A 24,091-nucleotide genomic window follows, 5' to 3' on the forward strand; every position below is an offset into this window, starting at 1 on the left:
GAGAAGTCAGGGGAATGCTGCGGTGCCTTACGTTTCAACACAGGAGTTGTTCTGTGCTTTTATGCAACTGCTTCTAAGGAGGTTAAGGAGCTGTAATTAGCATACATCACCTCTCTGTCAGTGGAGCTAATCAGGCCGAAAAATCCCAAGCGTCTCCACTTCTGAGCAGTCCTGCTTCTTGCGATGGAATTTTCAAGCCCTTCCCGCTAATCGCGTACACTGCCCCAGACTCACTGGCACCACAGAAAGCTGCCTTCTGGTGTGGAAACCAGGGGGGAGACTTTCACCATGGAAGTGACCTTTTCTCCCTGCTAGGAATCTCATTAGAGCCACAGACTATTCTGAAGACATCCATTGATGCTCTACAGCACAGACCACTTAGAAGCCCCTTTTACACTTCCAATTTAATTCTCACTGAATTTCAGGGTAATTCCTGGCCTCTGTCTGCACTGTGCAAGGCCCACAGCTGTTTGAAAGCAAAACACTCAAGGTGTAACAGTGGGTACCATGCTGCCAGCTGCCAGCACAGCTGTAGCTCAGGCTCCAAGCATCCAAATTATGATTACAACCAACAGAAGGTATGTGATCTGCTGGTGAGTTGCGGTTGGTAGGTGTTCAAATCTACTTGCACCTGATCAGATCAGACCACATGATTGACAGCTTAGGGTCAGGCTAGCAGCCTCAAGCTTTCCTCATTGAGAGTATCTCCCAGAGTCAGACCTAAGTCTGCACCTGAGCACACACCCAACGTAAATGATGTGGATGATGGGCACCTCTGACGCTGAGAATGGGCTTTATAGTTACTCTGGTGTTATCTTCAACAAGCCCTTACTCAGACTTCAGAATCTATACCCTATTCTCTTAATGACTGTTCAGGTCTGAATGTGGTGTTCGCCCATGACAGACCCAGATGATGTAAGCCTCAACTGCTGTAAGAAACTATCTAACTAGGTGCTCTTTCCTGGTTATGGGTAGTGTCTGTTGGGTAGTGTCCTCTCTCCACCTTGCTGTCCCAGGACCAACAGTACAATATTTGTCACTGCAGGTCTGGCCTTTTCAGTTTGCTCACTCAGGCTGCTGCATACTGTCTTCATTTATCAGCTTCACAGCAATTTTTCACTGAAGTTATTGTGAAGATTACATCACCATTTCACACTATGAAGTAAGAGTGTACTTGTAGCAGAGTGCTTCATGTTATTAAAATTCAAATTCCACAATAAGTCACTAGGTAGGGAATGCCATGGGGACAAAATAACTTGCAACAGCCAAGACCTAAATATCTAGGTGACTTTTTATATACTTCTTATATCATGTTAATATGATTTTATTTTTGCTTTGTAGCTATTTTCTCAAAGAAATAACATTTAGAAATTAAGGGTTTGTGAGTTCACCTTGAAAAAAAAAAACCTATAAACTAAACAATAACTGACTTTGTTGTGCTGATGTATCAGAAGGTCGATAGATAAGTTGCTACACCGTGATATTTTCAATGTCAGTCTCTCAATAGGAGAAATTACTTTTTTCCCAGCTAACTGCATTGCAAACCTTAAGTAGATCTACCCATTTTAAGATTAGTAAAAATGTGGAAAACACAAAACCTTCTGAATATTTTCCTAGAGGACATAGTTTAAGAGTGTCAAGGACAAAACCTGCTACGTAGAAGTAGGGCACTGCACTGTATCCTGATTCAGTTTTTAAGTTAAAAAATAAAAAAACAAAACCAGCAATCTCCCTTCCTTATTGAAAGGTCACTGTAATGCAATAGGACACAGTAAGCAGTTGTGAAATGAAGCCCTCCAGAACCTGGTTGCAGCTTTGGAATGTGACCATTGTTGTGCAATGGAGTTTGTCACCATCATATGAAAAACCCATTGGGAAATAAATCTTTTGTTTACCTGCTAATCACAGATAACCATCGACTGATTCACATTCTGTAGTATTTTACTAAGGTCTAAAACAATACCTGAACTACAAACATGATCTTTTCCTTTAAACAACTCTATTCAAGCTATTTTGGAGTAAGCTTCATACATCCTACATACAGAATGCTTTGGTTTTTCTGTGTCTGCCTCTTTAAAGAGAAGGTATGTCAACAGGTTCACTGCCTATTAAAAGCTGCTCAGTTCTTGCTATCTATTTTTACCTGCTTAAAAAAAAAACCCAATAATGATGCTGTGCTAGATATCCAGTGTAACATTAATCATGCTGATGTCTCAAGCAGAGGCTTGACCTCTGCTCAGGAGGAACAAGCAGTAAAACCAAATTAACCCACAAGTAGAGACATCTATATAAGCAGAAGTATGAGCACATTGATCTAATTACAATCTTCAGTCTCTGGAATCATGGAGAATCTGAGGGCACGACTCCAAAGCCAGGTGTAAACAGAGCTCCTTCACCCATTCCCTTGGGTGAACTGATGGAGACTAGTGCTGAATCAGAATTTGTAGAGCCACGTTTGCGTAGCACTGGACTGGCCAGATGTAGAGACAATGCAGGCAGAGGAACTCGGTGTGTCTGCACATGTCTGCAGACATTCACCCTGAGCTGCAGACTTTCTCCAATACACAGAGGGCAACACAATAATGATTACAATCGAATTTCTCAATCGGGGAGCTAGAGAGACACTCTGAGTTTATATGTAAACTAAGAATATGGCTCCAGATTTACATTTTGAAATGTGATTTTAGGAAATTAACGTGCAGAGTTGATGCAGAAAGTTAACTTTCAGAATCTTGAAGTTCTCAACTGGCCCAGCTGATCTGAAGTACACAAGCTCGTTATGCCTTAAAGTAGGAGTTTCTAACAGGTGTAGTGAAAAGTTTGTCTCTTCCCTCCCATCCCCTTTAGTGACTTGACTCTCCCAAGACTAAGGACTCTCATGACTTGGAAGATTTTTTTTTTTCAATTGCAAACATCTGTTGGCAGTTTCTGGTCTGTAGTTAATCTCAGAGCAAATTTGTCCACAAAAACACCTGCCACTGTAAGTATAAAGGGCTTGCTGTGGCTTTTGAGCATGGAAAAAACCCAAAAAATAGAAGCAGTGAAATCTGCTAGACTAATGGCTTTTGAAAAAGAAAAGAATTTGGCAGCTAATTAGAAATGAGCAATTTAACATTCAGTCTGTTCTCAAAAGGTGACAGTGATTAACAGTCAGTCCAATGATGCTACTGGATCTTGTATGACTGTGCTTGTGAATCAACCTCAGACAAACTGCAGCAGAAAGGGCTATTTTTAAGAGAAAAGGCTCATAGGACAACCTTAGTCAGTAAGGTTGGTTCTATAAGGGCAGTGTCACATAAAAAATAGTCCAGCACAGAAAGAACAGGGTTGGGGTTTTTTTTGGCCACCTGTAGCTCATGCTATGCAAGTACTGCCTTTAATGGGGATTTCCTTAGTAAGAACCATACTATTCACAACCAGTGGCGAATAAAGAATTACATCCTAAGCATCCCATCCATTATGTGTGAAAAAGAGCTCCTTTGGTTAGATGTACCTGATAAAGTCTGTTGAAGGGTGGGGGGAGGGGGGAGAAAGCCTCTATTCTGCCGTTATATCCACATATATATCCACAGAACAGAATTTGTTAGTCCAAAATTCCTATCACTTTTCTACTGCCAACTCAGAGACATGTCGGTTCCAATCCTGTACCTCAAACACACTTCAAGACCTAGAAGAAGAATGCCACAAGACAGCCATCCTCACAACCTGCAGTGGTTAAGTAGGCATGAATTGTTTCAGTGCTGTGCATGAGTTGCAGCTTTACACAACGTCTTCTGTTTGTTCTGTCATATGAAAATACAACAGAAAATCACTGTGGATTTACAACTGGAATGGAAAGTGATTGGAGAGCTTTTATCCATCATTTTAGGATGTACATGTAGCAGGATGTTGGTTTCAGTCTAAGTATTTCTTGGTATTTTTGGAAAGTGGTTAATGCTTTGTAATGAAGTTCACATTCAGCGCCAGACTGTCGTGCTCCCATGTGCCTAACCTAGAGCTCAGCACATGCTCTTCTGCTGTGTCCTAAAGAGAAAGGCTGCACGTCACTGCCCTGCCCATACTCTGTGTGTCAGTATGTGTGAATGTGTACACAGAAACACACGCATATGTGAGGGGAATAATTTGCTATAGCTTAATAGAGGCATTACTTACACGACGTGTATAGAGATGCCCAAGAGATATCATGCCTTAGGCAGCTCCAATCTTTCTGATGATCCTCAGAGCAGAAAAACCTCCTACACAGAGCTGTCTTTTAAAAGGCACAGTCTTACTCCTAACATAAATTTTCATGTCTATATTCTGCATAACATGTCTGGAGGTGTGGCTGAGGCACAGCCTATTCGGTAGCTATGAAGAGATTGCTAAAGAGCATATACCATGAGTAACTACTGACACCAGTTTAATAACAGTGATTTGGGGGTCACTGTCAAAAAATGTAACAGAGAAAAAAAAAATCAAAACCCTGTCCCATTTTACACTGTTTGATATAACACAGTCATTCTTTTATTCTAGGTTTAGGAAAAATAACACGGTATCAGTTTTCAGTATGATAACTTAAAAGAAAAAAATAAAAGAAAGAATACTTTAACCTTATTTTAATTAAGTTTACTGAACAATTTGAAACTTTAAACAGAAGTCTCTTCAGTGCAGTTATGTCTGTACTTTTATTCAGAAATCAGTGTTGGAACAATGTAGAATAGTGCACATCAGGACAATGCATAGGGTGCTACCGCTGAACTTAATTAATCATTCTTACTTCTCTCTTGAGTCACCATAATGAGATTTTTTTGATAGGAAACCACTTCAAGAGAAATTTTCGAAGCTGGTGTTCTAACAGATCAGAGAGAGAAAATGCTTGAGCTTATGAAGATCCTGCAACAGCACGAATTATTAAAGGCACGGGTGAATCTGCTGTAGAGCCTCTATCTCCATCAGCTGTAGTTACAGGAGAGATACATAGCAAGCTTTGCAACCATATCTACTTTGTAGATGTTTTGAACTTATATTATTGGCATTTTAATTTGATTTACAGTGCCTCCTTGAAACACATGCAGAAGTTTGTACGCTGAAAGCGTAGGATTTTTCTACAATTGCAACAGTGAGTTTTTTTAAAGTAGAAAAAATATGGAAAATACCAAAGTATTTTATCATCTATTGTTCTAGAAACTGGCAGTTCGTTAGAAATGACATTTAGCTGGAACCAAAATTTTAGCATACTGAAGAGTGATATTTGGCCCTGCCAGTGTATTTCAGGATATCATCACATGGTTGCCTCAGCAAGTTGCTTTTGGTTTCAGCCCTCTCTCATTACCCCTTCCCATCTGACTGAAATCAGCTGATCTTTTATAGGCATCCCCAGAGTCAGCCAGCAAGCTACTCGCTGTCAGATACCAAGCACCATATTTAGGGTGTGCCTTTTAAATACAGAGGCCAATAGGAATACCGTTGCCTCGTTTTGTCTGCCCCGTAAGCGCTGACCGCCTTCCCGTCATAAAACCTTTGCCAACCAAAGGGAGAGAAAATGTTCTCGACCCACAGGCTCAGCTGCCCGACTCCACGTATGCCTCTGCTGAAAATGCAAATAAATAGCAATAAAAAAGAGATTTGAAAACGTGTAAAGTATATCTTACATAATGGGGATAAAACGTAATTAACTTTTAACATCCATGCAATCGTTTTGGTATTGCAGCTACAAAATAATTCTCAGAATACAGCTCTTCCAGAATGTCCAAGAAAAATACTCTTTGTTTCACCATTTTCTGATTCATTTGACTTTGGAAGCAAAATAAACACATTGCTGTGTTTAATATTGTTGCACAAGAGAATTCACAAGAATGAAATGTGTTCAAAGTTCCTAGAAAAAAATGTAGCAATGCAGGCTGCCAACTTGTTCAATGTCAAGCTCTAGGCAGTATAGCAGGACTAGCAGTAAATGACTCATAGTGAGTCACGCTTTAGCTATTTTTGCTTTTAAAGTAATGCCAGGCGCTGTGTTAATATTCAACCCAGAGTAAATTTAGCAATGCAAGAAAACAAGTGTTTCCATGGTTGCTCCTTCACAATGTTTATGGTATATACACAGCCATTAGGCACAGGAATTAAGCCAAATGAAGAATATGGAAATGTTCCTCTCTCATTTACAACTGCACTTTGCTGGTTCGGGTATCATGACTCACTCTGCTACTGGATTTTCCAAGTGTAACAAAAAAGTAAAGCTGTAGCTAGCACACCACCGACCATACTGGGGCTGGTCAATAGCTGCTACTTGCCTCTTACTTAAGGCTTGTGCGGTGCACACAACAGAGTTGGAAGCGTAGGGGCAGATCAGTAACTGTGCACTCAAAAGTGTAAATAAATCAAACAGCTTCTCCAGACAATGAAGCCACCTATATCTTTTTTCAGGACAAAAGAAGACTGACATGAAGACCTTGCTAGTGAAGCTAAGTACATCAATCATGGGTAACACGTTCTGTGACACTTCTAAGGAGGAGCTGGCTGGGAGAAAAGCTGAAGAGGAGCACTGGAGGGAGGAAGGAGGTTGTGGCGTCATGGAAAGGGAAAGCAGGGAAAGCAGCTGCAGACAAACAAGGAAGGATGCCGATTCAGGCTGGGGAGCTGTTGGGTAAAATGAGAGAAGTGGTAAAGAGAGCACGACAGAGCTGGAAAATATCTATCCATGACAGCTGTGATGTGACAAAACCCATATGCAGGCACGATGGAGCTATCCACAGGGATATGTTTTCTCAGGTGAGCAGATATTTGTGAAACTGAGGAATATGAGCCAAATTATATAGACATCTGACATGGCACAACAAAGCTCTGCTGGAGAACAGGAAGGAATAATTTAATCTAGGTTGTAGGGAAAAAAAAAACCACCAATAAAAAATATAATCCCAAACCCAAAGCAATGGGTGCTGCAGCAAAGGTTAGGTGAATAGCTGGCTTTGCCCACACTAATAACAGAGCTGCCAAAGGATTACATACGATTGCTTGTTAAACTTTTTTGTTCACATTTTAATACTGTGATTTATTCATTAGTCTTAAATTGCAGTAATTACTATTTTTACTGCAGAGGCTGATAAAGCAATCAGGAAGCTTTTACATTCTTCTTCCCCCCCCCCCCCCAAAAAAAAAAAGACCTCTTCAGCTTTTCTGCATGAAGCTTTCTTCCATGCTGCAATAAGCAGGGGGTTTTTGCCCTGTTTTCCTGTCTGATTATAAGCTAGCCACTTGGTTTATACTGGAAGTCTATAGATAGATCCTGATGAACAGCCTTCCTGGAAAGACTTTTGATTTCATTAAGTCTTGGATTGACCCCTAAACTTTCAAATAAGGAGCGAGGGAGAATACTTAGGTCTGGGCCAGATCCAAAGAACTGAAGCAAACTACAGACACTAAAGTCCAAAATGATGAAAAATCCTGTTTAGTGGCCTCCTAACCCTGAAGGCATCTAACTCTGGTAAGCCCCTCCCAGCTTCCCCAGGGATCTGAAGTTCTGACTTCTGTACTTGCCCAAAGCTGCCCCAGCCTGGGAGTAACAAGGAATAATAAATACATTGTTTGTCCTGAGACCTCTTTGGCTCTTGAAAGTAGGCACAGCTCCATCCAAGTGGAAGAAGAGAAAGTGGTGATGGAGATCCCAGGTTCCCATTCCCTGCTGAGTCACACACCCTCTTCGCATCCTCCCTAGCCCACTTCCATTTCCAACAGCACCCCGTGCAGGTTTTGCTTCAGCCAAAGGACTGATGAGTGCCCTCTACAGACTGCCCTATAGCCAAGGGGTTGCTTAAAAGCCTATGAGCAACTGCATGATGTCAGCCGTAAGGTCCATCCCATCCAGCAGTCCTACTCTGATGATGAATAAAGCAAATCCCTATAGAGGACAGGAGGCAAGGAAAGCCTACAGCGATGTTTTCCTGGTATTCTTGTCCAGCCTCCAGTCATCTGATCAGGGGCATTTAGAGGACCCAAAGAGGAGCCAAAAGCAACATCTTCCCTGTAAGGGATTTTTCTTCCATGCTTATTTGTGAATTTATTTGCATGACTTCCTGGGCAATGGCTGTAGACAAAATGCTGTGATAGAAAAATATAAGCACTCTCACCATCACTCCCCTAACTGCTTCTCTCCCTCATCAAGTACTTTTGGTGCCTGGAACACCTGTTAAGCAACTTGCCTTTAATCCTGAGATCATTCACTGCAAATCTGGTAGCACAACAAATCTACATCCATATTTGAGATGATAAGACACGATAAACCTATCCACGCTTGTAAAGTCAGATGCTGTGTCTCAAATGAGCACTAATACCAGCTGAAAGATGACAACCTAAACCACTCCTGAGTTGTGACAGAACATCTGAATGCTCCAAGCCTGTTTTAGAGTAGGTGTAAATGCCATCAAAGGTGTTTGACTTCTTTGACTTTGTGCAAATGGTCAGGTTACCCTAAGAGCCAGCACACACAATCACCACTTCACTCTTTGATAACATCAGTAATTGTTTGAGCCCCTGAAATTCCCAAATCCACAGATTAGAGCCCTGGTCCATTTCCTCTCGAGCTACATAATGTAAGTATGTGTGCTCAGTCTCTCAGTGGAAAGCCCTTTGCGTTACTTTATAGCTGGCAAGGGTTTCGTCCTCTTATGCAACCCTGTGATTGATGTACAGATGTAAAGCACGCTATGCTGACAGAATAGATTCGTCACTGAACAAAGTTGTTCATGCAGACGTGCCCTCACCCTCCTTGCCGAGCCAAAGCACTTGACTCTGGACTCTGGCATCCAGTCTGAGGTCCACAAACCCAACAGATGGGTTTTGCAGTCCTTCAGCACTTCTCTAGCTTTCTTCCTCCATTTCAGCTCAACTTATTTAACAGGCTTGGGGTGAAGAAGGTCTCTGGTACATTTCATGGCATAAAATTCAAGTTGGAAAGAAATGGTGCTTTACTGTGAGGTTACAGCTGCCCACAGCTTTTGAGAAGGAAATAAAACAACATGGATATAAAAAATTATGGTAAGCAGCCAATGCACGTGAACTTCTGATAAGGAATTAGAGGATATTTATCAATCTTGCTGCAGATTACTTAGTTTGCATGTTGCTGTATGTTGCAGGTATAAATGAGGGAAACTCCATTATTTCAGAAGTCACACTGACATGCAACAAACCAAGATCTAGCTCAACCTCTGTCTCTTCTGAAAGATACAACTAGTTTCAGGAACATAAAAACACCAATTGTTTTCCTTTCTGTGAACCAGAGTACTCTGAAGTTACCATGCAGTGTGATATGCACTGATGGATTATTATTTAGTCAGCATTATCTTAGATCTACTTCCCTGTTCTTCCTCAAATGCTTTTTGTGCTGGCACTCAATCCAAATACTTGGGAGTAGAGTTCTACTTGAAGTATTTCCTTTGATCCCTGTGTATACTGCTGGGACAAAGTCCCACATATAAATAAATAAAACTAACATATAGGAAGGGTAAAAAATAAAAACCCTGCTGCCCCTCCAGGAGTAACATAAACCCTCAAGGGACAGAAAAAGTGGGTAAATAAAACAAAGTTCCCTAAGTTTAAAGCCCCACTGAGCTTTATTTTTTCCTTTCTTCCTCAATATCTGAACTTCATAATACCCAAACTTTTAGGGCAGCGAAGCTGGTGAAGGGTCTGGAGCACAAGTCTTATGAGGAGCAGCTGAGGTAACTGGGACTGTTTAGTCTGGAGAAGAGGAGGCTCAGGGGAGACTTTACTGCTCTCTACAGCTACCTGAAAGGAGGTTGTGTTGAGCTGGGAGCCAGCCTCTTCTCACAGATAAGTGATAGGATGAGTGGGAATGGCTGCAAGTTGTGTCAGGGGAGGTTCATGTTAGAAATTAGGAGAAATTTCTTCTCAGAAAGAGGGATTGGGCATTGGAATGGGTTGCCCAGGGATGTGGTGGAGTCACTGTTCCTCAGGGTGTTTAAGGATAGGTTGGATGAGGTACTCAAGGACATGGTTTAGTAAGTAATAAGGTGGTAGGGGAGTGGTTGGACTAGATGATCTTGCAGGTCTTTTCCAACCTTAATGATTCTGTGATTCAAAATGAGAAGGTCTCCATTAAAAAGTTGTAAGACTGTAATGCTGTTCCTTTCCCCTTCCTTTGCTTTCTTCTCCTTGGACTGTCCTTCACCTGTTTTCCTGTGATCAGACTTGAAGTTTAAACTGTAAGCTCATGGCACGATTGGAATTCCTCCCTTCTCTGTCTCTTAAATCTATCTGAATAGCATGCAAAAGGCATAATGACAAGTAAAATGGTACTGAGCTGGCAGAGGCAGCCCTTGCATTTTCACTGCTCAGATTTTGTCAAGAAAAATAGTCTATATTATTACACCATGACAGAAGTGAATGAAAACTCTTAGTAAAAGTAGCCTTTTTTTTATTACCAGAAAGCAATTTTTCCATAGAGCATAATCCATCTATTGAAGTTCTCAGAATTTCGGGTATAGACAAGCTTTAGCATCTATCTCTATACTTCTCATCCATCTGAGATTTATAAAACATTTCTGATTAGCTCAAAAATGGTCACAAGACATGAGGTTTTATAAGTCTCCATGTCACACAAATGGATTTCCATAGAGTTAAGAAACACAGGAACTGGCTGAATTGAATTAGACACCACTGAGGGAGAAGGTCTATATAAGCTGGGGTGCAGTGCTGGCACAAGAACAAATGAGCAAAAAATTGGCCACAGACTTGCTTTGCCTGAAAGTTTCTCACTGTATGAGCACAGTTCCAAGGTTTTTCATCTCTCTTCCAGCAGAAGTAAAGGAGAAAAAAAACCAATGTATTTTAAGATGGCATTTTATTATACAATGTGATTGACGGCAACATCAAGGGAACAGAACCCACATTCAGAAGCTCCCTTCTTGACCTGTATGTTCTTACAAACAGTAAAAATGCCATGTTGGTAGCCATCAATGTACTCACTTAAGAGAGAATTATCCCATGACATGAACAATAAATTACCCAAAGTATTACTCCTAAGTGTATAATAATAATAAAATATTATTTCTATGCAACACTCCATTTCCTCTCTAGATTTTATATTCTCAGTGCTGAGCTTAAAGCCAGACTGATAGAAAAGCAAGAATTATGTATCTTGCAGAGACTTCTGCAATGGAATAAAAAGTAGATCTTTTAAAAATACATGTATAGATCAGATGAGTGACACAGAAAGAGATAAAAAGAGTTTACCCTCAAGTACTCACTGATTGGAAGGGCAGATATTTATAACAGCAGAGACCTACATCTGATGCTTTTTCTGATTTGGATACCTCCCTCTGCTGAGTGCCTTCACCACAGGGCTAAAGGGTGAGTGTCCCTCAGTATTTCCTCCTGCAGTTGTTCCCATTTTTACAGACAGACAGAGGGAGACTGATTCCAGAGCTACAGGTCAATCACCTAGTAGGTCCAGAGTCAGTTAAGTTTTGATCTTAAATCTCTGGGACTGAAAGCCAGGTCTCCTACACCCCAGGTTACTGACAATGGAACAGGGCTTTTTGAGGGGGTGGCTTGATTCTTCCCCCAATTTAACTACAAATTCTACGTCAGAGCTCTAAATGCCAAAGCAAGAAACTTCTTATTTTGATCAATCGCATTAGAAAGGCAATCATTTCATCAAAGAAACCCTCACCAGATCCACTACCAGTCAATGTTCTTTGTTAATCCACAGAATTACTGTTAACGCAAGCTTCTGCTTGTCATCCTGGCAACAGAGCTAAATTTTGACCTGGAAAAACTGTCCTAGATTTCAAAAGAAAAGTTCAGACTGTTTCATTCATTTTAGAGTTGGTCCTTCTTTGCAAACTAGCAAGGACAGTAGATGTGATGGTAAGTTTGTTATTTGGATAGTAATTTTAGGTACTGTGTAGCTCCCATTGCTACAGTATTTGAGCATCCTGTTTATCTAGTTTGTTTTTCTGGCTTGTGTCTCTTTCCAAGAACTTTGTGAAACAGAGGGTTTGTATCATCACTTTAACTCATTCCATTTCACTCACAGGCCCTGATGTCCTAATCCTTCAAAACTACAACTGGACTAGCTCATTCCTGACAAACTAGTTCCCTCCAGAAAATAACCAGAGAGGACAGCACAAACCCACATCAAGTTTCTCTCTCAGGTCCTTTAACTCTACCCAAATGCCAGATCTCATTCACACAAATGCCTCTAAACATATTCATGTCACTCCTCAGGGGCTGAAATTTGCTCCCTCAGCATCATGTCATGAAGACATCACTCTGGCAGACTAAAACACTGTTACATTATTATTTCCAGCTCTTTGAACTGAAAACAAAAAAATCACAAAAAATAGTAAGGATGTCTCAGTGCCACAAGAGCAGCAAGGCAACTGAGTGTTCTGAAGTGCAGAGTGGATGCAGCTACTTTCTTCCACAGAGTACTAGCCCAGAGCAGCATGGACACGAGCCAGTCTATGTTCACCAGTTTCTTCTTGCACAGGCCACAAGCACCACATATACACAGCTGAATTTCAGACACAGGCATGAGGTTCAGACCCACAAAGATTTGAGGCACCTCACTCCCAGTGACCTGTTCTGAACTTAAACGACCTGATCGTTTACATCATCATTACAAGACGACTGTAACCAAGCAAAGAACCAAACTGAGGTCTCCTAAACTTCAAACGACCTTCCTAAGTGCTTGATCATCCTTCATTTCTTTACTAGCCAACGAGCTGTCTGTCTATAAGGGATTTCACATAACTGAAAAGTGCATATCCCACACACCACTGAACTGTCATAACACCAATCCCACTTCCAGTTAGAATTTTCAGCTTAGGTGCTGAAGTTGTTTTCCCATAATTAGTCCATAAATGGATTTTAAATTATGATTTTATATTAAAAATACAGAGCAAAATACACCAACTTTATTTTTCAGCTGATGCTTTGCCAACACAGCTAACTATAAAGATAAAAATAGACCAACTCAGAAGGTAGGTACAACTAAAGAGAAAACAAGATCTACAAATCAGTTATGTGACTCCACACAAGTAAGTTCAACTATTTACTCAAGTTTCACCTCTGTTATATGGTGAGGAATAAAATTAACTTGCCTACCTCAGTGTGATGTTGTGAGGATTAATTGGATGAAACTTGTCAAGCATTATACTACACAGTGTCTTGTTGCAGCTTGCTTTCTTATCCTACTAAAAGTAAATCAAAGATTTTAGTCTGTTTTGTGGATTTAAAGAGAATTCCTTTTACAGTGCTATTTTTTCTACCCCGAACTGCATCAGAAATAACCTTTTTTTACATCATTATTTCTCAGTTTATGCATGGCTTAAAATACATGCATCAACAGGAAATAGTATGTTTACTTGAACATTAAATATTAAATTCAAACTCTTCTCCTTTCAAAACATTTGCTTATTGATAATGACTATAAATCTGTCCTAGCAAAATGTTATCTCATAATACATACTTTTCCCTTTCAAAACCTCTGGGACTTTTTTCTTCAGCGGAGAGGGCAAGGAAGAGCTTTGCAACTGCAGTGTTGCTACTTTCCAAACCACATTACACTGGCTGCTTTCCTATGACAAAAAGGAGCGTGAACTACAATAGCATCTCAAAATTATTTGCTCCCTTAAATTGTTTGGCATAACCAGCAACACTGTCATTCACCCCATCTTCACACTTTCTACAGAACGACTAGGGAAGCATGCATCTGCTGGCTGTTCGTACAGACCCCAGTTATCAAGGATTCCAAAGTGCATGTAATCAGCTGCTATAAAAGGGCTATGAAACCGGTCATCCTTTGTGCACCAAATGTGAAACTAAATAACCTTCAGCAAATACAGCAGTGGCAGCTAGGGTCACAGGAGTAGAGATTATAGCTTCTGATTAGCTCTTTTCAGAGTATCCAAAATTTAAACTGATACGCAGAGATTAAAGACAGAGCTTACTTTCATTTCGTGAAGACAAAATTCTCATACCCTGTGCCAGAAGATGCCTTTGATATATATATATATATACTGGCACGAAATAAAAAGACTCAGCAATACAACTTTAAAAGGAAGGTGGGATTTTAAATTTACAGAAGATACAAAATGCAAAGTTACAATTCTTGCAGTAATCATGGCTTAGCTCCTATGGGCTCAGTCCTGCAAGGTTCTGTACTGTGGTTACACTCTAATGAGGAAGCGAAACATGCCAGCAATCTCACTCATTTCAAAGGATCTACTCATGCAATTTAATTTAAGCAACTTGGTTAAGCATTTCACTTAATCAAAAGGAGATCACTGGGCACTCTGCAGATCCAGGACCCTTATGTGTAAGGGGAGCATCAGCTGCATAGGGTTAAGGTCACCAAAAAAATGTCATTACAAACCACACACATAACCATTTAGAACTTTCCGGCATTACCAGATTTAGTGGATATCACTTCAAATGCTAAATTATTTGGAAAAGGTAATGTAGCCATTTGGGGGCATAAGAAATGGTTTAAAAAAAAAAATCAAGACTTCTCTACTGCTTACATTCTAAGCAGGTTTGAATAGAAAAATGAAAATGTTTTCCTTTAAAAATAAGAAGTGGGAATTTAGGAATGTAAGATAGTTCTGAAAACAGACTTCAGAAAAATCACTTGCTGTTCACATAAAACCTGTCTGACAGTGTTTTGACACATATCATCAGAGGTGGAGATTTTGCATCATTTTGCACAAATTCCAGCTAAAGTAGCTGCATAATAAAGGCTCACAGATTGAGGGAAAATGCCTGCAAACTGTCTGAAAGACGTGCTGAACAGAAACTGCTCTGAGGCATGATATCATCCTTACTGTCAAAGAGATGCTCTTTCCCAATTTCATTTCGGCACCTTAGCTGCTGCTGAAGTTCAAAGCGAAGAAGTCTCCTTCCCACAGAACTGCCTAGAGAAGAGGACAATCTGGAGGTGATGGAGTGCTGTTCTTCTCCCTGGGAATCAGAGCTAGGTACCGCGCTGCGTGTCACCTGTCAGGGCAGGGAACAGCCATGCAGCTCCTGTTCATCACTATGGCTGCAAATGTCAGGAGAGAAAATCTTCGCTTTCCTAATTTTCTGTTAAAATAAGGTTATATTTAACTGCTTCACACTCTGCACAGTACCTCAATACTTTTGTGTCAAGAGCTCTTTTCCTTCTAATCCTAGTTAATTTCTAAGCAGCAAGACTACATGAGAATATAACATTTTCTTGTTCAGCTATTGTAGAATACAAATGTCAAACTGCATAAAAGATATGCAATGATTAATGGGAATTCATCGTTGAAGGGAAATCATTTTAGCATCTACCCTATCTTCTCCTTTGAGACAGAAAAGGCAGGGACAAAAGAAATTACCAGGAAAGCTCATCTGAGGAAACTTGTCTGGAGTTTTGGTATCTTATCTGATTTAGCAAGAAAACCAAATCCCAGGAAAGAGCTAAAATTTGGACTGGACTGTGTATGTGTGTTTGAAACAGGCCAGAAGTTATGCACTAAGTTGTGGCCAAACCTGGCAAGACTAATAGCTGAAAACAAAATATTAACCAAGTAGCTGTTGATGAAGTTGTTTATATATAGAACCCACATCAAGCAGTTTTAAAGTGTGTCCCAGAATTTGCAGGCACATTATAATATGCTGTCTTATGGACCTGTATCGTAGGACGTATGCTTTTGAAATCATATCTTACATAGGAGAAGCTAAAGAACACATAGATGACTTGACTTAAGCCTGGCTGCTGAATATGTACCAAGCTGACCTTAACTGTTCTCCTTATAAAAGAAACATAAACCAACATGCACACACAGTGTGCTGTGCTAAGGTAGTCACCAGTTTAATGAAATTAGTAGATTTAAAGACTCTTCAGTTCAGCAGGTATCAGCCTCAAGAACCCTGCCTCTGAGCCCACTCTTTCTGGGCAGTAACACCACTTTCTACGTGGCGTGTGTGATATTTTAGGTGATACTGACAGTGCACAGTTATGTATCTCAGCATAGTAATCTACTATGTAGAAGCCTACGGTGAGAAGAGGCTTTTTGTACCAGATGGAGCACACCTGTCAGTTTAGCCTCTCACAAAGATGTTAAGACCAAAGGTCCTGATCCTGTAAGAATGTGGGTACCTGTCATTTGTAAGCCTGTGAATAAATTTGTGATATTCAGTTCTGTGGGTGTTTTTAAAGGCTAGCCATGAGCGAGAAAAACACAGGGAAGCAGAGAAGGAGGGTAAGGGTAATGGCAAGAAGATCCCATAACTACAATAAATAACGAAACCTGGAACACTGGCTCCGGGTCACTGCATCACATAGAAGCACATTCACACATGTGAATATAAAGAGACTTCGCTGATCTTCGCTCACCTGTTCACTCAGAAATTTCTGGGGCCTTCCCGGTAAAAGCATTTTGAAGAGGAAAGTAAATCAAGAAAGTGACTTTCTGGTGGATCAGCAGACTATTTAGGCAGGAGAGATAACACTGATACAAGTTTAAGGCAGCAGAACTGTGCTTGCTTGGAAAGATTTAAGTTTGAATTTTCCACCTCTGCCCTATCACAGCCCTGAGGTGGCCGGTAGTTACCCATTTCAAACGGAGGTGGGCTGAACCAGATCGATTATCTGAATACACGTTCACCACATTGCACCCAAGACTGTGAAAGCAAACTAACGAGTTTCCATTCCACTTTTTCAATTATCTTAAATGCTGCAAGAGGAACAAATGTGATGGATTTACCTCATCAAAGCAGGAACAAGGAATTCTACAAAACCCAGGTTGACCCAGCTGATCAATAGTCCATGTACTGGACACAGCAGTCCATCCAACATCATCATGCGTTTCGTTTTGGGCACAAACTGACCTCTATGCAAAACCCAAACAATAGTCCAAGTGGCTAAAACGACTCATCTGGATTGCAGGTGGTAGGAGCAGAATCATGTCCTCATAATTATTTTTTCTTTTAAAGCATATCTCTTATTATGCTTATTTAATTTGGGTTTTTTTTCAACAGGTCTGCCAGTTAGAACTCAGTCCCATAGCCTGAGCTGAATGCATTTTTAGGGCATACACCCCTTCCTTAGGCAATTGCAGGGTGGAAAGTAAGTCCAAAGTCAGTTATCAAGATTTTATCTTCTTAGTTACAAACACCTGGAAATTAGAAATTACAACACAATGGTGGGACAGTAATAATTTTATGGTTATGTAGGGAGTGAAAATTACACTGTTTTGTGGTCTGCAACTTGGTATTTTCATTCTTAGAGTAGTGCCAAGATCCTATTAAACTCAGATCAGTGCTAATACTCAAATCCAAAATCATAAAACCCATAAAGATGAGAAACAAATATATTAAGCCCTCAAGCTCTAATCCTAGGGAGTCTTGAGATATCAGATCTAAAATTCACCTTGTCATACATGTCCTCACACTTCATAAATCTCTATAGGGAAGTAATCCAAAGTCCAGTGAAGTCATCGGGAAAACTCTTTCCGCTAGTTTCGGCGGGTTTTGGTTTGGGCTCCAAAAAACCAAAACTCAAGGAGAGCTACAGGAGAGCATCCAGAGTATAATTTTCCAACAGTATAAATCATTAATCTATCTATGACTCCTGAAGTTCCTGAGATACCAGTTTATGTTGAAATCAAAATGTAGGGTGGGAGGGAATAGGTACAGGGGTCAAGGGACAGCAAGCAGAATAATATGATTTCAAAACATAATCATGATTGGGGAAGAACAGCACAAATAGTGTTGGAGCCCATGAACTTTCCCGGCAACAGCAATCATGGTGATATTTTAATGACTGCTATATGTGCAGGGCAATAAAAGCATACAGTTTGTTGAGTTGCATACGTACTAGAACTTTTCACTCCCATTTTTCTGGTAAGTCAAGCACAAGCACCTTAAAATTTTAACACTTGATAAATCATGTGAATGAAGAAAAACACCTTTTAATAAGTAATGGTGTTACATGGTGCGTGCATAGGAGCTGTAAACCTGAGAACACACATGGTAAGCATTTTCCAACAATATAGTTCTACGATTAAAGCAAAGGTCTTCTTAGAGTTGCAACACATCCTAAGTTGTGAAACAGGAGCAATTTGTTTAAGTGACAAATGAAAACAGCTTACCTAATCCTTTCAGGAGATCCTATCAATTAAGAAAAAAAAAAAAAAAAGGAAAAAGTCTTCAAATAAAAAAGCCCCCCTTACCAGAGGGGAAAAAAAAATGATGTGAAGTAACATTTTCATGATATTTGTATTCACACAGGAGGAACTGTGGGAGTCTAAATAAGACTGCCAAGGTAATTACACTGGTTTTTTTTCTACACAGATAGCAATTTAAATAAGTTTTTTAATAAGAACACTCACCTCAGTTTAAGCCATAACTGGCAGTTCTATATTTTAAGGCAGTTAGTCACATCTTACCATTTAGCATTCACAAAATCTGTTTTTTTTAAAACAAGACTTACATTGTTTTCTCATCTCTTTGAGCTGATCCTTAAAATATATATATTTTTCATGCGCTTGCAAATCTGAGTCACTGTTCTTGCTCTCCAGTGCAGTAAATTCTTCTTCTACTAAGGATTTTAAATCTGGTATGATTTCTGGTTCTTCTTGTTTTATCTGCAAGGAATAAGAAATAGAAAGTTTTTCAGTATGACACATTTTCACACAAAGCAAAGGATGTGGAGCAAAAAATTCACGAACATAATCTCAGTTTCTTTTGACTGCTCGGAAATCATCCAGGTAATAATTTATTTCAGAAAACGTGCTATGAAATGTAGAGATTAAGCTCTCGGTGTCTTGTAACTCAGTTGACACACACAGGGTATTTCTTAGTAACAGTGGGGAAAACTGAACCTTGCAGACAAATCTGCTTCTGCGAGCAATAAAGGTCAACACGTTAACAACAACCAGCGTAACACTGAACGTGAATGAAACCAAACAATGCAAAAGGTGAGAGGATGACTGAAAACCAGAAATAACTTTTTTTCAAGAGTTTTCAAAAAACCTCCCCTCTCTCACCATTTCTGAATCAGCTTTACAGACGCTGACAGGCTACATGCGTGATTAGTGTGATGACACCAGCAAAAGCGGCACAGATAGCGCCTGTAAAAGGAAACCACCTCAGCTGCTTTGTGCTTTACGAGGAAGCTGCGCCACGCAGGCAGGAAAAAACAGAGTTTCTTGAAAAGCACTTGCTTACAGTAATTGCATCTGGAATGATACGAACAAAAAACTGACTAGAAAGAAAAAGAGAATTCATCGCACAGGCAACGTTAAGATATTCCAGGAACTCAGAAAGCACTTTGGGAACCCCCCAAAAAACAATAATTAGGGATTTCACTTCTACTCTCAAGCTACTGTTAAATTCTAGAGAACTGTACCTTTGACAGGTCTTCATAAGAACTAGCCTACAGGTGGTGGGGACTGTGCTATGTAATGATGATGAGCAACAGCACAGGCTCTGAAAGAAGGTGGACATCTGTCCAATCCTTAATGCTAAGCATTTTCTGAAGCAGACAAAGGCTATTTCTGTCCCAAATGTATGGCAAAACATCTGAAAACAATCTGAAAAGAAGGAGGTAACATCATTTCTGCTGAGCCACTCTTCCCCTACCACACACATTGCATTCTGTCCCTCACCAGACCATGGTACCATTCACTCTGAAAGACAGGGAAAGAGATGACCAAGAAAAAAAGGTCCATTTCATCAAATCATTTAGAGATTCCAGTTTACAGAGATCTTGGATATCCTACAGAACATAGTTTATTTCTGGAGCCAAAGAAATGCTCATGTAAAAATGGATATATAAAATGCAAAGTAACCAATAAAACTTCACTTTCCTTTTAATCAAAGCAAAGCAATCCATAGAATTATTACTCCTTCCAATACTAAAGCCAGTTGGGCACATTCACTTTAGGCAGATGCAAGTTGTGGCAAGAAGAAAAAATCATGCACTGCCAGGTGATAGCACACAGTTTTCAAAGACAGCTGGAGATAAAAGATGACCTACCACAACATCCAACTGTGAATGGGAAACACTCAGGAATACCCTAGTACCAAAGGAGCACACTGATTATGAAAGACCAACAGCATATCACTACAGATGCTCAGACTGATGCAGAAAGCCAAGCAGTAGTGTACAGTTCTTATCCTATGCTATTGGCAGAAGCAGTTTGATTACTGAGAGCAGCACTGAGAAGAAGGACTTGGGGTGTTGGTTGATGAGAAGCTCATCATGACCCAGCAATGTGCACTTGCTGCCCAGGAAGCCAACTGTGTCCTGGGCTGCATCAAAAACATCATGGCCAGCAGGCTGAGGGAGGTGATTCTGCCCCTTTGCTCTGCTCTGCTGAGGTGAGACCCCACCTGTAGTACCCATGTCTAGCTCTGGGGCCACCAGGTCAAGAAAGTCGTAGAGCTGTTGGAGTAAGTTCAGAGGAGGCCACAAAGATGACAGAGGGGTGGAGCACCTCTCCTAAGAAGACAGGCTGAGAGAGTTGGGCTTGTTCAGCCTGGAGAAGAGAAGGCTCCAGCGAGACCTTATAGTGGCCTTCCAGTACCTGAAGTGGCTACAAGAAAGATGGAGACAGACGCTTTTTAAGGCTGAGTGAGCTGTGACTGTTCAGCCTAGAGAAAAGAAGACTAAGGGGGGACCTTGTTAATGTTGATAAATATCTTAAGTATGGGATGCAGGGGGAAATGGCCAGCCCCTTTTCAGTGCTCTGTGGAGACAGGACAAGGGGCAATGGCTGCAAGTTGGAGCACAGGAAGTTCCACACCAACATGCGGAAGAACTTTTTCACTGTGAGGGTGACAGAGCCCTGGGACAGGCTGCCCAGGGAGGTGGTGGAGTCTCCTTCTCTGGAGATATTCAAGACCTGTCTGGATGCCTATCTGAGTGATATGTCCTAGGGAACTGCTCTGGCAGGGGGGTTGGACCCGATGATCTCTCAAGGTCCCTTCCAACCCCTATGATTCTGTGATTTATCAGGGAGTGACGTGACATTAAGGAAGTTAAAAGGGGTAATGTCCTTAAGCTGAAAAAGGGGAGATTTAGATTAGATATAAGGAAGAAATTCTTCCCTGTGAGGATAGTGAGGCCCTGGCACAGGCTGCCCTGAGAAGCTGTGGCTGCCCCCTCCCTGGCAGTGTTCAAGGCCAGATTGGATGGGGCTTTGGTCAACCTAGTCTAGTAGAGGGTGTCCCTGCTCAGGGCAGGAGTCTGGAAATAGATGACCTTTGAGGTCCCTTCCAACCCACAGCATTCTGCGACCCATGACTGTACAAGGAGTAAAGGAAAACTGAACATCCGGTGCCCAAAGGGATGGGGGAAATTGTACACGCTGAAATGATTTGCCTGCATCAGCAACACACCAGACAGATTCACAGGGACTAGAAAAGACCTCTGGAGATGACCTAGACCAACCCCTCTGCCAAGAAGGTTCAAGGCCTATCAGAACCAAAACCACTGTTGTGCTGTGTGCAGCTGGAGATGAAACTTGGGCATCAGGTGTATGCAAGCATAAGAAAGCAGTAACTAAATTGAAATACATGTAAAATGCATTGAAATACATTAAAATTAAGATAATTATTTGATCTGAACAACATACAGTGTACACATCTTCTTTTCTGCAAGAGCCCCATCAGGCTGTTTTTACAGACATCCTCTCTTTATCATATAAACAGTGTATAAACACGGGACCACACTCAGAAGCACAGCCCAGATAACAACCTGTCACTAAGACCTGCCCTCATCATGAATGAGAGTATTGTGCCCAGACACCATACAGAAGATCCAGCTGTGTATATTAAAAAGAAATGCCCAACAATGTACTTTGAAGTTGCTGATATTCATACAAAGAGTAACAGAAATGATGTGGATGTCCAGTACAGACATCTACCTGCAGCAAAGACTACGTCAACATTTTTCCTCTCCACAGGGACTATGATACACGTTGATACAGTTACAGTAGGCTCCTCTCGTCTATTTTTTGACTCATGGATGATTGAGTACAGAAATTCACCAATACAACATCTTCAATCCTACCCTCAGAGGGAGAGGTGAAAAGGACACAGCCAATGTTAGTTCAAATAGTGGTTCTCTCAGGTCCCACTTGCGGAATTAAAGGACTTTATGAGCAGAAAAAGAGCACGAACCGTAACTTAAAATGTTGTGTTGGCAAAAATGTCAAGTCTGAGAAGCCGCATTGTACGCACATAAATAAGGCTTGCCCCTGCCACTGTGGAGCTACAAAAACCTGCATGTAGACATCTGTAGTAACCTCAAGGGAACATGTACACAAAACCCTCCCTTGGCTACGTAACTACAATCATACAGCTTGCTGCCATATACCTAACAAAGGAAGAGCTGGCACGCTAGTTGTTAAAGCCCCCAGGAAAAATTCCACCAGTTACCAAGAAAAAGTCTTTCCCACTAGCTATACTCCCAACAGCAATACAATACATTGTGAGGACAGTTCAGCAACGCAGCACATATGCCATAGGCTCAGACAACCATCTGATATAGGCACCTAAACAGTCAGATGAGAGAGATGCTCAAAGAATGCTCTTTCCTTTAACTTCTCTCACGTTTACAATTTAAATTCAGTTTCTGTTCACCTCCAGATGATTGCTTTCATTAAAATGATTAGTAGAACTCCATCCTGACCACACTCAATACTGTGCCATCACGTATGCTATTACCAAAATGTCAGGTAGACCTTCTGGAAGGTCAACACGTCACAGGTGAATAATAAGGCATGTCCACCCACTATAATAACAAGTAAATACAATTTCTCTTTGTCCTGCATATCCTATCCCAAGAAGAGGGTCGAGAATGGTGTAACCTGACAACATAAATTAAAACAAATGAGAGAAAATGTGGAATCAGTCCTAGTTCCTCACAGTGGGATAGAATTGCAACATCTTATACACTGCACCAGCATAACACCCTTACAGGTACATTACAGTTTCCTTTAGTTCTCACCACCCACTCCTACCCTACAGATTCACGATGGATGTAGTGAGGATGAGATCAGCGTAACAAAACGTAAGAGGATGATACAAACATAGGATATGGCTAAGAGGCTGGGCAAGGTGATCAATATTGAGGGCAACAAGTAGGGGTCATACTTCTTTTTGGTCTCAGCAGCATGTCAGATAAATGCTTACTAGCAAACCGAGAGCCGCTGGCATGTTCAATTTGTCAGTAAAATTTACTTCATGTGGGAACCATGAAAGACATGTTAAGCAAACAACTGTTCGTTTAGCAGCACTGTCAGCCAAAACCAGCATGCTAAGTAACACCTTGCTGTCATTAGTCAATCCATTGAGGGTTACATTGATTTTGAAATGGGGTGGAGGCATACACACCCTACAAAGCATCCTGGAAATGACATATAACTATGAACTGGGAGTGTTCAGGACATATGGTGAAAAGAAGTATCAGTCACAACAGCTTGTTTACAGCAATAGAAAAAGCAAAAGCATCTGCTGTGACAGTCCCATAGCAGCCAAGAGCCACACGGGTATTTACATGGGAGCTCAGCAGCACGAGGGAGAACAGGCATGTTATACATGATAATTAATGATACTCCATACATGATCTGTCAGTGGTGCTGATAGGAAAACATATTTAGAAACACTAAAAAAATAATTGTTTAGAAAAACGTAGCTGTGGTTTACCTATCTAAACACAGGCTTGCTCATGGCAGCACACCACACCACGGGGTCACAGCTGGTATGAGCAAAGAGGTTACTGCGTTTGATGGGCAATACTTATGAAATGAGCCAGTTCATGGCAGGTCTTTGACTTCTGCCAGTATCTATAGGCAGAAGTCTTCTTTCACCAGTAGCGTGTCTACACTGTGCACAAACCGTTAAGAATATGCATCCCAAAACCAGGCTTTTTTAAAGTCCAGCTTGCATGGCCTTAGGTAACAGAATTCCAAGGGGCAGTCTGGGGAATTCTTATTTCATCAATTACCATAATCACGAAATGGGGAATAAATTATTCTGTTACAGACCAATCCCAAGACCAGTGAGGTCAAAGATACCATAGTCTAAAACTGGACCAGCTTGTGGTATTAGTCTACAT

General features: G+C 40.9%; 1 protein-coding gene across 1 annotated transcript in view; it reads right to left on the bottom strand.

Annotated features, from left to right (window-relative positions):
- NSMCE2 (NSE2 (MMS21) homolog, SMC5-SMC6 complex SUMO ligase) overlaps nucleotides 1-24,091 on the bottom strand; it is a 133,766-nt gene that overhangs the window by 52,053 nt on the left and 57,622 nt on the right. The window contains exon 4 of the mRNA XM_084280309.1: nucleotides 18,458-18,611. Coding sequence (XP_084136435.1) covers nucleotides 18,458-18,611 — 154 coding nt within the window. The remainder of the gene's footprint in view (nucleotides 1-18,457; nucleotides 18,612-24,091) is intronic.

Source organism: Gallinula chloropus (assembly GCF_964237585.1).
Source record: "Gallinula chloropus genome assembly, chromosome: 2".
Classification (NCBI taxonomy): domain Eukaryota; kingdom Metazoa; phylum Chordata; class Aves; order Gruiformes; family Rallidae; genus Gallinula; species Gallinula chloropus.